Source organism: Ostrea edulis, chromosome 8, assembly GCF_947568905.1.
Source record: "Ostrea edulis chromosome 8, xbOstEdul1.1, whole genome shotgun sequence".
NCBI lineage: Eukaryota > Metazoa > Mollusca > Bivalvia > Ostreida > Ostreidae > Ostrea > Ostrea edulis.
Genome location: NC_079171.1, coordinates 47054529 through 47067961, shown reverse-complemented (window position 1 = coordinate 47067961; position 13433 = coordinate 47054529). Strand labels below are relative to the sequence as shown.

The 13433-nt window shown below is 34.3% G+C and overlaps 1 protein-coding gene across 2 annotated transcripts in view; it reads right to left on the bottom strand.

The window, feature by feature from the left end:
* Nucleotides 1-5117: 5117 nt before the first annotated feature.
* LOC125663290 (multiple epidermal growth factor-like domains protein 10) overlaps nt 5118-13433 on the bottom strand; it is a 30207-nt gene continuing 21891 nt past the window's right edge. For both annotated transcript variants that reach the window (XM_056146301.1, XM_056146302.1), the window contains exons 7-11: nt 11935-12069; nt 11096-11114; nt 10951-10991; nt 9622-9643; nt 5118-9370 (exon numbers count right to left, since the gene is read on the bottom strand). In XM_056146301.1, the coding sequence (XP_056002276.1) occupies nt 9301-9370; nt 9622-9643; nt 10951-10991; nt 11096-11114; nt 11935-12069 (287 nt within the window). In that variant the 3' untranslated portion in view covers nt 5118-9300. The remainder of the gene's footprint in view (nt 9371-9621; nt 9644-10950; nt 10992-11095; nt 11115-11934; nt 12070-13433) is intronic.

Below are 13433 nucleotides of genomic sequence, written 5' to 3'. Positions count from 1 at the left end.
AAAATTATTTCTTTTTCTTATTTTCTACTTTCATTTCTTTCGCAATTCCTGTTCATGAATTAAAAGGGCTACCATTACAATATATACAGATATCAAAGGCAAAATATTGGGAACGAATCTTTGATGCGCGTATTTTTTAAATAAGATATGTGTATGCCTTTATGTGATTGTTATTGTCATAACGCCGCGTGCGTTTGTCCTTATCTGATGTGATTTTCTTCTTATCAAAGTTATCGATATGACCTATGTTGATATAGTAGGTGAGATCACAGAAATTCTGTAATTATCTGTCAATCGCTTAAATCAGCAAAATAGTTTCTTTTATTTATGAAAAAAGCCGCGTATCTGAAAAGCGCAATATACATTGTACACAATACGTACAATTACTGATTCTACATGTTCAGGTAATGTAAATGGCAACTGGGGATTGTCTACCGTACCTGTATATCAAGATTGTCCCTCCCCATCGTAATAGCATGCATGAACTGGGAAACGATAACGAACAGTGATAAACATCGTGTAGTATACATAAAACCCGTCATAATCAAAGTACTATTGTTCTTTAGATAACTAACACATCCTTTTATCGGCCTTATTTACCTGCTTATTTCAATGCACATTATATAAATACACAACATATACAGAGTGGTTTTCAACACAAAAAAATAAATTCCCGCAAACAGAATATCGATCAATAAAATTATGTCGTCCTGTAATAAATTTGACAAGTTTTAAAATCGTTCATGTATTGCATTTAATCTTTACTTTAAATGACTAGATTGCAATGGAATATGAATGTGTTCAAAATTTCACAAGACTATATTGCACTTATCACGCCCTCTTATCAATGTGAAAAAAAAATATAAAACACCTGCAAATTCTAAAGTTTCATGTATTCATACTTTCTGACACCAGTGTCCCCTTTAAATTTTTCGCTTCGCCTCCTCAAGAGTGGTACCAGCCACATAGACAGGACAGGGAGGAAGATATCCTGTTATTTGTAGAACTGGTGTCAATGAACTGTCGTAGCACTTTAGGATTAAGCCGTGGTCATAATTCGGTGTCAAAATGTTTTATGGGAGTTGGTAATACAATGTTTCAAAAATCACAACAGTAGAGCCAATATAACTGAGGTGAGCGGTGTGACACATGGACCTCTAGCTTTGTCTCACAATCACTGGTGTAAATATGAAGTCCATTACTGCAGTTTCAAACATCCCAAGGTGGATGACGCTGTCAAATGAGTATTGTCGATATCACAATGAGTCTTCTGTGTTTCATTTCAATTGATATGTTAATAGATAGAGGGATAAAATACATAGAAGCCTTTTCGTGGTTTAATCTCTAAATGACCAAAAAAATCAAATGTATCAGATAGGAAAAAGAAAAGGAGTGGTGTGGGCAATGCTAAAAAAGTTTTCATTGATGTCCATAATTAAAAAAAAAAGGTGAGCGTAAGTGAGAGAAGTCGTCTACGTTTCTGCGGGACTGGTGTCTGCTGCGGGACTGGAGTCTGCTACCACGGAAGTTTAGCTTTTGAAAAAAAAAAGCTTAGAGAGTCAGCCACTAAATTTTTATCCCTGTTGGAATGTATTTCAGCATTAGGTAAGAACTGCGAACCAGTTAAAATTGACCAGTTTACTTAAGAGCCTACAACACTGCCTGTTTACGTTGAAGGTTTCTATGCAATTATTTTTCCATTTAGTAAAATGTTCTTATTTCTACTGATATAACAGATATGATTATGGTGTAAAGAATAAATTTTAATCGTAAAATCAATAAAACAGAATTATTTAATTCGTAACGAAGTTCTTAGGAATGACGTACTTAAATATTACCTTCAAACTGGGGACCAGTTTAATTTAAACCAGTTTTGCTTTTTATTGAGCGAGGAAAATAATATGTCCATTTTGTAAGACTTTGTTATTTTAACTGAAAATACAGATATCTGTTGTAGACAACATATTTTATAATTGCAAATCAATGCACGCAGATCACATAATTCTTTTTTACTGTTACGATGTGATGAAGAATGACCTACTTCAAGATCGCCTTACTGTTACGAAGTGATCAAGAATGACCTACTTCAAGGTCATCTTAATGCCCACAACAAAGAGCGCAAACGCATTTGAAGTTTTTCGTATGATAATTAGTCAGCCCGAGGGCTAACTAATACAGAATGATGTCTGTTATTATATTTATAAACAAGGATTTACATATCTTTTTTTTACCATGAAAAACATAATTTCCGTAAAAGGACCCTTCTAACCTTCTTTTTATCGTTTAGTATATTTTCCTAAACAAGATGCAGTGATTTACCTTAATACTTAAAATGTTAGGGTGGGGGTAGCGCCCCCTTAAATCCTCCACTGATTATAATTAGAAGACATTATTAGTATTTAATGTTTATTTCTGTCCCAAGTTGTAATACACCATGAATCCCGAGAATTTTAGAGGTAATCTGTGATAAACAAGAGACACGTTCAAAGAGCTGCAGAAGTTGGTTTCACGTCTGAAAATTCTTATCTCGCAAAATTCAAAACTGAAATCAGAGCTCTAAATCCAAATGTTTTGGGGTAAGAGGGGTTGATCCTTTATTTCAAATTCCTTGGTTAATTTGATTATATTTCCACAACAACTAAATATTATTATTAAAAAATGAAAAAAAAAAAAATCACGAGGCAGTCTATATAGATCGAAAACTTGTGGGACCAATCCCCACCTCCATCACCTAATGCTACGTAACTCAATACACGTCGAACTGTTCAAAAGGTTGATTTAAATTTAAAAAAATAAAAATAATGAATCACACATAAAAGAACAAAAACTAAAGCAGATTTCAAGGAAAAGATTACAATATACATGTGCATGTAATTAACATTGTCAAGGCGCGATTCTAGAGGGGGGGGGGAGGGACCTGGGGATTATGTTTTTTTTATATCATGATATGTATTTTGTGTATCTTTTTATCTTCTGCATTCTAAGGTTTCATAGGTTAGCTACCGAATAAAAAACACTCTTTAAAAAGACTTTAAAATGACAAACAAATTTACGAAGAGGTGTGGTCAAAAGTTGAATATCTGATAAAAAATACTAAAATCACATACTTTTCATTAACGCCCCACCATTTTCAAACTAGCTTTGATGAATGTTGAATGTAATGATAATAAGTGTGTGAAAATCGATGTAGGGTGACATAAACTTACAGGAATCCCCACCATCCTCCCCCAACTATTCAATAGATTTTTATCCTACAATCAATGTGATGCAATAAATAGCATTCTCTTTTTCAAACCAAAATCGAAGGTATGTGTGTGTGTGTTGCAACCTCCTTACCCCCTCTAGTTCCGCTAATGTATTGTACATGCATTGTTGCACATGTAATTTCCGCATATATAATTGTGTTTTGGTCGTCTGAAATGTTGGAAAGTTGTAATGAAGAATTGATGATATGCTAAAGATAGCTTGACCCTGATCTAAATAAGCAGATGACTAATATTGACAGAATTTGTTACATCATGGCCCAACATTGCCTACGAAAAAAACACACACAATGAACACATAAATAAAATCATTGACAAAATTATTTTACAGTCACGTATTAGTTTTCATTAATTACAGAGATATCCCTTAACTGACCCTTAATTACAATCAGATATCGTAAATCCTTGTATTGACGCTATGAATTCAGGACCGCATCGTGCTGTGCGTCCCCTGTATTCGGGGGAAAAAACCTCACGCTGCATTGTGAAGAAAGTATTGCATTTGGAGATCTTTTTATTCAAATATAAGAATTTTTACCACGTGACATTACGGAAACTGCCGAGATCAGAAATTGTAACGTGTAACATCACAGAAAAGAAATTATATTTAGTCGATGCGAAGTATATCTATTGATCGGACATACGTATTTTTGTAGCAATCGATCGGACAAGCATACACTCTATATAACCTGGATAGTCAAGATCGTAGCGGCTAGCCTAGGGGATAGGTATTGTGGCTGATTTGTGCCATTTTACAATGTGTTGTGTTGTCGTAATTCTGAGGTGAAAAGTGCCTAATAAATCATTATGTCATCTTTTGGTGTGTTTTTTTTTTCGGGATGAAAAGCTGCTAAACATCGTTTTGTTGTCTTTTCGCCTCGAAATAAAGACGATAAAGTGTAAAATGGCTAAATTCAGCAACCATACCTAGCCCCTAGACTCGCTGGTACGATCTTGTAAGCAACCTGCTGTTGACTTTGGTATTGCGAATTAAGTTAAAATCTTATAAGACTAGTTGCATTATTGAGATACTAATTACTTGCGTAGCTAGCCCTATTTCAAAGTGCAAGTCCATAAAGGCGAGGGCTATGGGACCACTCCAGCCCCCCAGCGGGTCAGGGCTGAGTTCTGGTAGGGGAGGGGATTCCAGTAGGGTGGTGGTGGTGGCAAGCCCCCCGAGGGAAACGATTCTAGCAAATCAGGCCCCCTTTAATACATGTACATTTAAAAAGCTTCTTGTTTAACAAGATATAATTAATAATTCACCACACTTTTTTTGTTTAAGCATGATTGTAAGAATCATTGAAGAGACATGGTTTTCAAAAATGCATCAGGCGCCCAATCTTAACATAACACGCCATGCGACGGCGTAATATAAATCAAATTGCATAATTTATCACAGACACTGCCGATGACCACCAATTTAGTTGGCATTATATAATCATCTCCCACCATTTGTAAGTTTATCTTCAATTTACATTAAGCCGCCGTGTACGTCGTGCCTTTATAATAATTAATTTGAAAGTGTTGAAGTTACACACAACTCTCTCTTCTCCTATCTTTTTCTCACTGACGCAATTTTTAAAAAAAAATTGTTGTCACCGAATGTGCAGCATGGACACGGTTTGGGCTGAGGGCTTGACGGAAAGGGGCTATATCCCCAAACCAACAATAGAAAACACTCCGTTTACGTGTTTGTATTTCATTTTATCCATGTGTTCGATATATTGTTTGAATCAGTGGGCTTCTTCTATAAATGACGAGTTTTATAAATCGAATATATTGTGTTTACTAACTTGGCCTAAGCATTAGGAATGCAAGTGACGTCATTAAATGGTAAGTACGACATACTGCAGTGCTGTTTATTTTACATGTAGAAAAGTTCAAAGTTCAGATTTCAGATGAGTGGAATTCGTTATTAACAAAAACTGTAATTTACATTTATGCTCATATCACAAAGTCACAAATAAGAAAAGAAAATCGAAACAATCAATGAATAATATCTAAATTATATCTAACTGCGGCTTATATGCACTGTTGGAATTGATACGTCTGTTTTCTTCCATAAATTTACGCATGCCAGTGTCATTTCACTTTAATAAAAACCATAACTACAATCACATCCACCACTCTGGCGTAAGAATGAATGTTTATTTTTATTCAGGCTTGAATGGAATCAAAACAAGTATATACAAAAGAAAAAAAAATGTTTTACCCAAGCGAACACATTGAGACAAGATGGCGTTTTGTAAAAAAAAGTTTGTAATGAAATCATAGGCAAAACTTGTAACTAGAAATGTACTTTTTATATAACAAATGTGTTTCTATATACATGCACGCAAAACAAAGGTGCATAGCGGTACAAAGCGTCTGGGGGCAGATGGGTGGTGGTCAAAGTTAACATTGGAAGTATACATGTCTCAGGGAAAATACTGACCTTTGAATGTGCATGCATCAAACAGATGGATTATTGTAAAATGAACATATTTGAAACATACACATAGGTAGATTATAACTATAAATTAAGTATTCATATAAATAATATTTATGTCCTTCATATTTCAGCAAAATCCCGCTACCATCAAATGGTCACAAGCAGCTTGATTAATTTTAAGCCTTCTGATGCGTTTCAGTGTATTTTTACCAAAAGGAAGGGATTTTTACACGTTAGAAATAGCCTGCAATTCTGTGTGAATGCGAAAACATGTATTAAATCTTACATGTGATATCAAACTATGAAGTTACAGATAGGAATTCAAGTATGCAATAAAGATTAGGTGCCTTACACGTAAACTTGCTTTTTAGTTACGGATACTTTTGTACTTATAGTTATCCACATGACCACGTTTTTGTACCGTTGACTTCGTAATTTAAAGATTCAACTATGTAAAATTAAGCTTCTCTGTATTTTATTTTTAACTCTATGAACACATTGATTCAACCATAAAACACGAAAGAATAATCCTTCAGCATTATCAGATGGGCGGACATAATTTTATATCCACAATTTCGCTCCGAAAATTATGGTAATTTGAAGTTTGATTTCGCTGTGCATGTTGTTCGAAAAAAAACCAAACAAGAAGGAATTTTATTGTGTGATTTTGTTATTGATAAAAAAAACCAAATGACGGGAAAACTATAATTGCATAATCATACATAACAAAAATAATGTGAAATCAGAAACTTTACTAAACACTACCATTTGGCTAGCTAAAGTTTAAAACAGACTAGTAACATGTCACAAGGTCGCCCGTCCAATGAAACATGTACATGTACTACATATAAAATAAATATAGCAGAAATATGTTGTGCCAAACGCCACCAAAACTTGCGTACTAAATGAAAAAGAATATACATAGATTGCATGTAGACAAATGTCCAAACAATATAGAGCACACCGCCCATTTCTTTGGTTTATTGGTATCTTACAAACAATATAGAACGCCCCGCCCACTTCTTTGGTTTATTCGTATCTTACAAACAATATAGAGCACCCCGCCCCCTTCTTTGGTTTATTGGTATCTTACAAACAATATAGAGCACACCGCCCACTTCTTTGGTTTATTCGTATCTTACAAACAATATAGAACACCCCGCCCCCTTCTTTGGTTTATTCGTATCTTACAAACAATATAGAACGCCCCGCCCCCTTCTTTGGTTTATTGGTATCTTACAAACAATATAGAACGCCCCGCCCACTTCTTTGGTTTATTCGTATCTTGGATACATTATTTCATCAAGAAGAATCTTATATAAATGGCAAGTTTGTTTGAGTTGAATATAGCATGTCAACGAGTTTGGTATATGCATGAAGCATGCATGGGGCGTCAAGAAATGAGATGAAAGAAAACTGCACTACTGTTAATTTTATATGTTAAAATAATAAAAATACAGATCAATAATTGACGATTATAAGCAAAAATTATAATGCACATTTAAGTTCAAAAGAAAAGAAAATATCAAGAACAATATGCAAATTGGATTTAACTAAAGATGTTGAAAAATAATACTTCATTTAACAAGGTATAAATGATATCAAACCAAGTATATACATAAAACAAAAAGTCATATCTGACTCAAAAAAGTTCATGATAAAACCATAACCAATCATTAAAACTAGGAATATCGTTACTACAAAACAAATAGTGTATTATGTTCAAGTATGTAAAACAAATAGTATATGGGGTGCAACGCACAGAGAGGTCAGGTGGGTGGTGTTCAAAGTTGCAGACTGACACTGTCTGCAAAGAATAAAAACTGAGGTTTGTAGGATTCAGGATAAATATCAGGCGTTTGATGTACATGTACCAAACAGATGAAATTATCGTACATTAATTAATGTATTTATATCTGATATATTTCGAAGCAATTCCGATTCCATGAAATGGTCATGGACAGCATGATCAATTCTGAGCTCTTGAATGAATATCATTGTACGTGTATCATTACCAAAAGGAATGCATCTTTTCATGTTAAAAAAATTCACTCCAATGCGAATACGAAAACATAAATTTGAACATTTAACTTATACGTTACAGACAACAATTTAAGTAGACAAGGTATCCTATATATAGGCTGGCTTTTCAGTAACGGTCATTTTCTTAAAGTTGCCTACATCACCCCCCTTTTTTTTGTTTTTTGTATTTTTTTTTGTTTTTTTTTTTGTTGTTTTGTTGATTTTCTTATTTCGAGATTCATTAATTTTTCAAATCTACCAAACCATTAATCAAAACTTAAAACACGGACTAATAATCATTTATCATTACAAGATGGACGATGTCTTTTATATCTACAATTCCGCTCAGAGAGTGGGTAAGCAATTCTGACAATTGGCAGTTTTATCTTGCTGTGCATTTTATGTGAACGAATTAAGAACCAATTTCAACTCCAGTGACAATAATTATATGATGATTCACAAACATTACGTTCAATGTAGAACAACAATTGTCCAGAACACTATAAAATATAAAAACAGCATACTGATAACAGCATGGAGCTGTACTTTAAGTTTGAGAATGTTTAAAGTTAAAGATATTAAGTATTATACAATTTTGGAAAAGAGAACAATTCATAGGACTTTATTGTTAGAATTTATGAATTTATTGCCAAGGAAGTTATGATTTTTAGCATAAGGAGCGCACGTGGGTGATGATGATGATGGATTGATGTTTTCCGCCACACTCAACATCTGTTTAGTTATGTGGAGGCGCCCAGTTTTTTAATTGGTGGACGAGAGAACCCAGATACAATGTACCTGGGAAGAGACCACCGACCTACCGAAAGTAAACTGTGAAACTTTCTCACTTACCGGCGTGAGCAGGATTCGAACCCGCACCAACTAGAGGTGAGAGGCCGTGTGATTTTGATCGCGATGCTCTAACCACTCGGCCACGGAGGCCTGTTCAAAGATATGTATAAATCAACATAATGATTGTTATGACTATTGTTGAAGATAGTATCATGTGTGTGTTGAAAATAAATGAATGCAATAAGACGCATGATAGAGAAAGAGAGCAAACATACATATAATCTGATTTCTCTTTCGGTGCGAAAATAAACAGCATGAGTAAACACAATACAATAGCGTCAAAATTGGATTCGTTCCAAAAAAATACGCACTTGTCAATATCGTCACCAAATATAAATAACTACCGTAATTTGATTATTGATAGATTCCATTTACATAATTACGTTTGTTATTTCAAAGTAGTATTTCTAAATACCTTCTAACGATATGAATACATACTTTTTACATGTAGGATGTAATTCATAATTCAACGACCTTTTTATCTGTAGTCCCGTTATGTGTCCATGCATCATTGAGGCACGTGATTGCACGTAAAAGAGAAGCATTTCAACGGTTCGTTTTGTTGACAACAAAATGAAATGCAGTGTACGCTTGTTCGACGTTACAAATCCCATACGTTTGATATGAAAGATCACCAAAGAAAACTAAATATTAATTACATTCCGACCCCCCCCCCCCCCCAAATCAGTTAATTTCATTTGAGATTTTTCAAGCAGAGGCTGTATATTTTTAAAGGTGAAGTTCATCGTACATGTTCGGTTTGTCAAGGTCTCCAACTTCTGCATACGGGGATGTAACCCTGTAATAAAGAAATACACGTGAAGCAAATTTTCATTTTAATTCAATTTCTTTTGATTATAAATTGCATCATAATGTACACCATTTTCAAATGATTCTTTGTTTTAATGCTATCACTTGGTCTATACTGTAGTGTCAAGATATTGCCACAGTACAGGGTAGTACATATTTTAAGGTACACTGTCATTTACGCTCCGTTATAAACAAACTGAGTATTAACTTCATTCCTTAAACCAATCAATACATACATACCGATTCGCACTGCTTGGTTTATCTGAAAATGATTTTTGTATTTATGATCATATGTTACTATACATTTATATGACGCTCTATCTAGTTAAGACAATTACTCTATAGCGTTTTACATGTAAAAAAAAAGAAGAGAAAAAAAACCCTAAAACTAAGAAAAATAAATACATGTATACAGGAAAAGGCATAAAGTGATATTAATAATAATACTACTAATAAGAATAATACCTTTCACTAATTAGTTTTCCAAGCCATGAACGTAAAACTATTTTTACCTGATACTACGTTGTGTTTGAAACTGAAATGCATGTAGAGCACGTAGTGTGAATGTGAATTATCGGCGCTTACAATCCTCAGAAATGGCGTTTATGATACAAGTAATTCAAGAAAAAACAAAGTGTACCGGTCCGCGAAAGTATTTTCAAAAAGGTTTCAAGATTATGGAAATTCGTGACATCGACGATCACTGCTAATTATTAAGTCATGTTATGGGGAAGAATTGTGGGTAGTGCATGATAATTATTCCTCCGAATTACAATTTATACAATGTTAATCAATATTAATTTCACCCCTTATCAAATGAAAGGAATTTGTGATTCTCGCAGGTGAATCTCTTGAGAAATAAAGGTTTTTATGAAATTTGGTGTTTTGTTGTATATTGATTAACATCCCGCTCGAGAATTTTTCATTCATACGAGGACGTCACCATTGCCAGTGAAGGGTCGGCAATTTAGGCCCATATTATGTTCGGCGCTTACGGTCTATGAGCAGGGAGGGATGTTTATCGTGCCAGACTTGCTGTGACATGAACCTCCTTTTTAGGGTCTCAATCGAAGGACCACCCCATTTAATCGTCTCTTACGACAAGCAAGGGATACCGATCATCATTTCCAACCCGGATCCCCACGGGATCTTTTATGAAAGTGCTTAAAATATTTGAATTCCCTCAGCCGAGAAACGTTCAAAGATCATATTGCTTCCACATATGAATAAAACGTAACGAGATTTGATGACTATCAACATTGTTTTCAACTGTTTTCAGTATTTTATAATTTGACTTTGAATTCAAGCATCATTTGGTATTACCGTTTTAAAAAGGAGAGCGCAAAGCCTAAACAGAAACCAATGTGTTAAATAACTTGCACTGCTGTATTATGTATGATTGAACATGAATGATATGTATGATTGAACATGAAATATCTAGTTCTTTAGTCGTATGCGCTAATACTGATTCATCAAAAATAACCACAAACAAGCTGAAATACATTGTGAGCTGAATCTTTAAACATATCCATCTCGTGACAGGAGAGTTATTGTAAATGACATTTCTACCTGCATTGTGCGCATTCCTTGATCCACCTTTATAATTTTCCCTGAAATTATTGAAATATATCCTGTGATATATCGGGTTAATGATCAACTTTTCAATCGTGTTTGGCATTAACAGATGAAATATATAATTGAATGTGATAGTTACCCTCTCATCACGTTTTCAGCTAAAATAAAAAGAAACACGCATTAGAGAGACATATACTGTCAATATATTACATTTGGCTGTGTATTCTATTTAGCGCCTTTGGCGGAACGCAGCTTCCGCTAAATCAAGTACATCGCTAAATGCCATCCGTAAATCTAGATGTTTAAAGTAATTCAGGAATGCGCTAAATCAAATCTACGCTAACTTGTTGAAAAAACGATTTCCGCCAAATATCGTACACGTCAAATATAATACGTTTACAGTATATGAGATGTAATGGATACCGACTTTAAAATTGTATGCATAACTTGAGAAAGGATTTGATGCTTTTACATGCTGAAGTTAACATACACAGGTAGTGAAACTTTTATAAAGTTTTCTAGGGATTAATTTTGTCTTTCAACCGATTCGAAACTCTTAAACATGTTCTGTGTATGATCAATTTTATATAGATATGGCATACGTTTCAACTCTCTCGTTTGAAAGTCCGCATTCACAATTTCCATGGCAGTCATAATGCTCTAATTTGTAAATACAAGTTGTCATTTAATCAAATGTCTGATTTTCCACCGGTCAACAGGGACTGTTTATTGTAGGTCATAATTTCCTATTATGGGGATATACGACCCCGTATTTGTAGTGGTCTTTATTTAGTATTGTCCATAGTATGTGTGACGTTGATCACTGTTCGCTAACTTTGCTTTGTAATTCAAAACAATATTTGCTTCACTATTTGTTTGTTTTTATATACTTCGATAATTAGGAAATTATATAAGAAGAAAAATAATCAGTATAAATGTTTGATTGAATATACAAAGATGTTAATGCTTCATACTCACCCTGATTTCTCTTCCATATCAGGAAGTTGATGACACTTCCAATGAGCACTATGAAAACAGATCCTACTAAACTTACGATGATGACCCTGGTGTCATCCATAAAAATTGCAATTGTAGGGTAGGATGATAACTCTTCTGTAAATGAAGGCAAGAAATTCGAACAACAACAACTAATGGATTGGAGTGCAATATTCAGAAGTTTTAAAATCATCTATACTTGGTATCTTTTAAAGTAATTTATTTGAAATTATTAGGGGAACCAATACTTCTAAAACTAAACTGCAAGAAGAGCAATTTAAGGCATTATTTTATCGATGATATTTTAACAATGCTCATTTTCATTCTTATGTTGGTTCAAAATATCACAGTGCAGTGAACTGCTTCATTTGTGGTATTTTATTGAATGTATAGGTTAATGACAAACCGACACATTAATTTTACGCTGTTTACAACCTCTTCTATGCATCATATTTCTAACTTATTGTTATAACATTTACACCCCCATTTCATACATTACCTGATTTAGCGCAGGTGGCATATTGGTATTGGTCTACATCTGTCGCCATGCGTTTCAACATTTATAATTTTTTTATTACTACCTCCAAACTATTCTAAAAGTTCTTATTTTAAGACAAGGGAGACAATATATTAATTTCAGGACCCTCGCGCCGTTGATTGACCAAAGCCTGTTAAATTGACACATTTAAACGCATTTTCTTTACAATCGCACAACTGGAAGAAAAACTAAATGCTTAGTTATGGGCAACGGGATTTCACCAAAATTATACATTTGATGATCCCCGAGGTAGAATTTTTTACTCCAGGGTGTGGTTAAACTTGACACACATGTACAGTGTATGTCAATACAACATTTTATTAGGTCAAAAACTGTCCGACGCGTTTCATACCGATTGTCATGCCGTTCTTGGTACACTGATTTTAACTATGGATAACTTTGCCTACCCGATCAAGAGATAGGACTCACGGCGGGTGTGACCGGTCAACAGGGGATGCTTACTCCTCCTAGGCACCTGATCCCACCTCTGGTGCGTCCAGGGGTCCGTGTTTGCTCAACTCTCTATTTTTCAATACTTACAGGATATATGGAATTGATTACTTTTCGTTATCGTCACTTTTCATGTGGTCTTTAAAACATCTACATAACATCGATCTTCTGTAATACTATTGATACTGAATACGAACTATAAAAGCTGAAGATAACGAACAGTGATCAATGTCATAACTCCTACAAGCAATACAAAATATATAGTTGGGCAAACACGGACACCTGGTCACACCAGATTTGGGATCAGGTACCTATGAAAAGTAAGCATCCCCTGTCGACCGGTCACACCCACCCGAATCAGTTGATATATATATAAACACCATATACAGGTGATAATGGAATATTGCTATATAAATATGGGAAGTTATGATGGATAAGCTGAAATCATCCCGTTTGTCATACAGTTGAGTTGTCAATTTGCCGTTAATGTCTA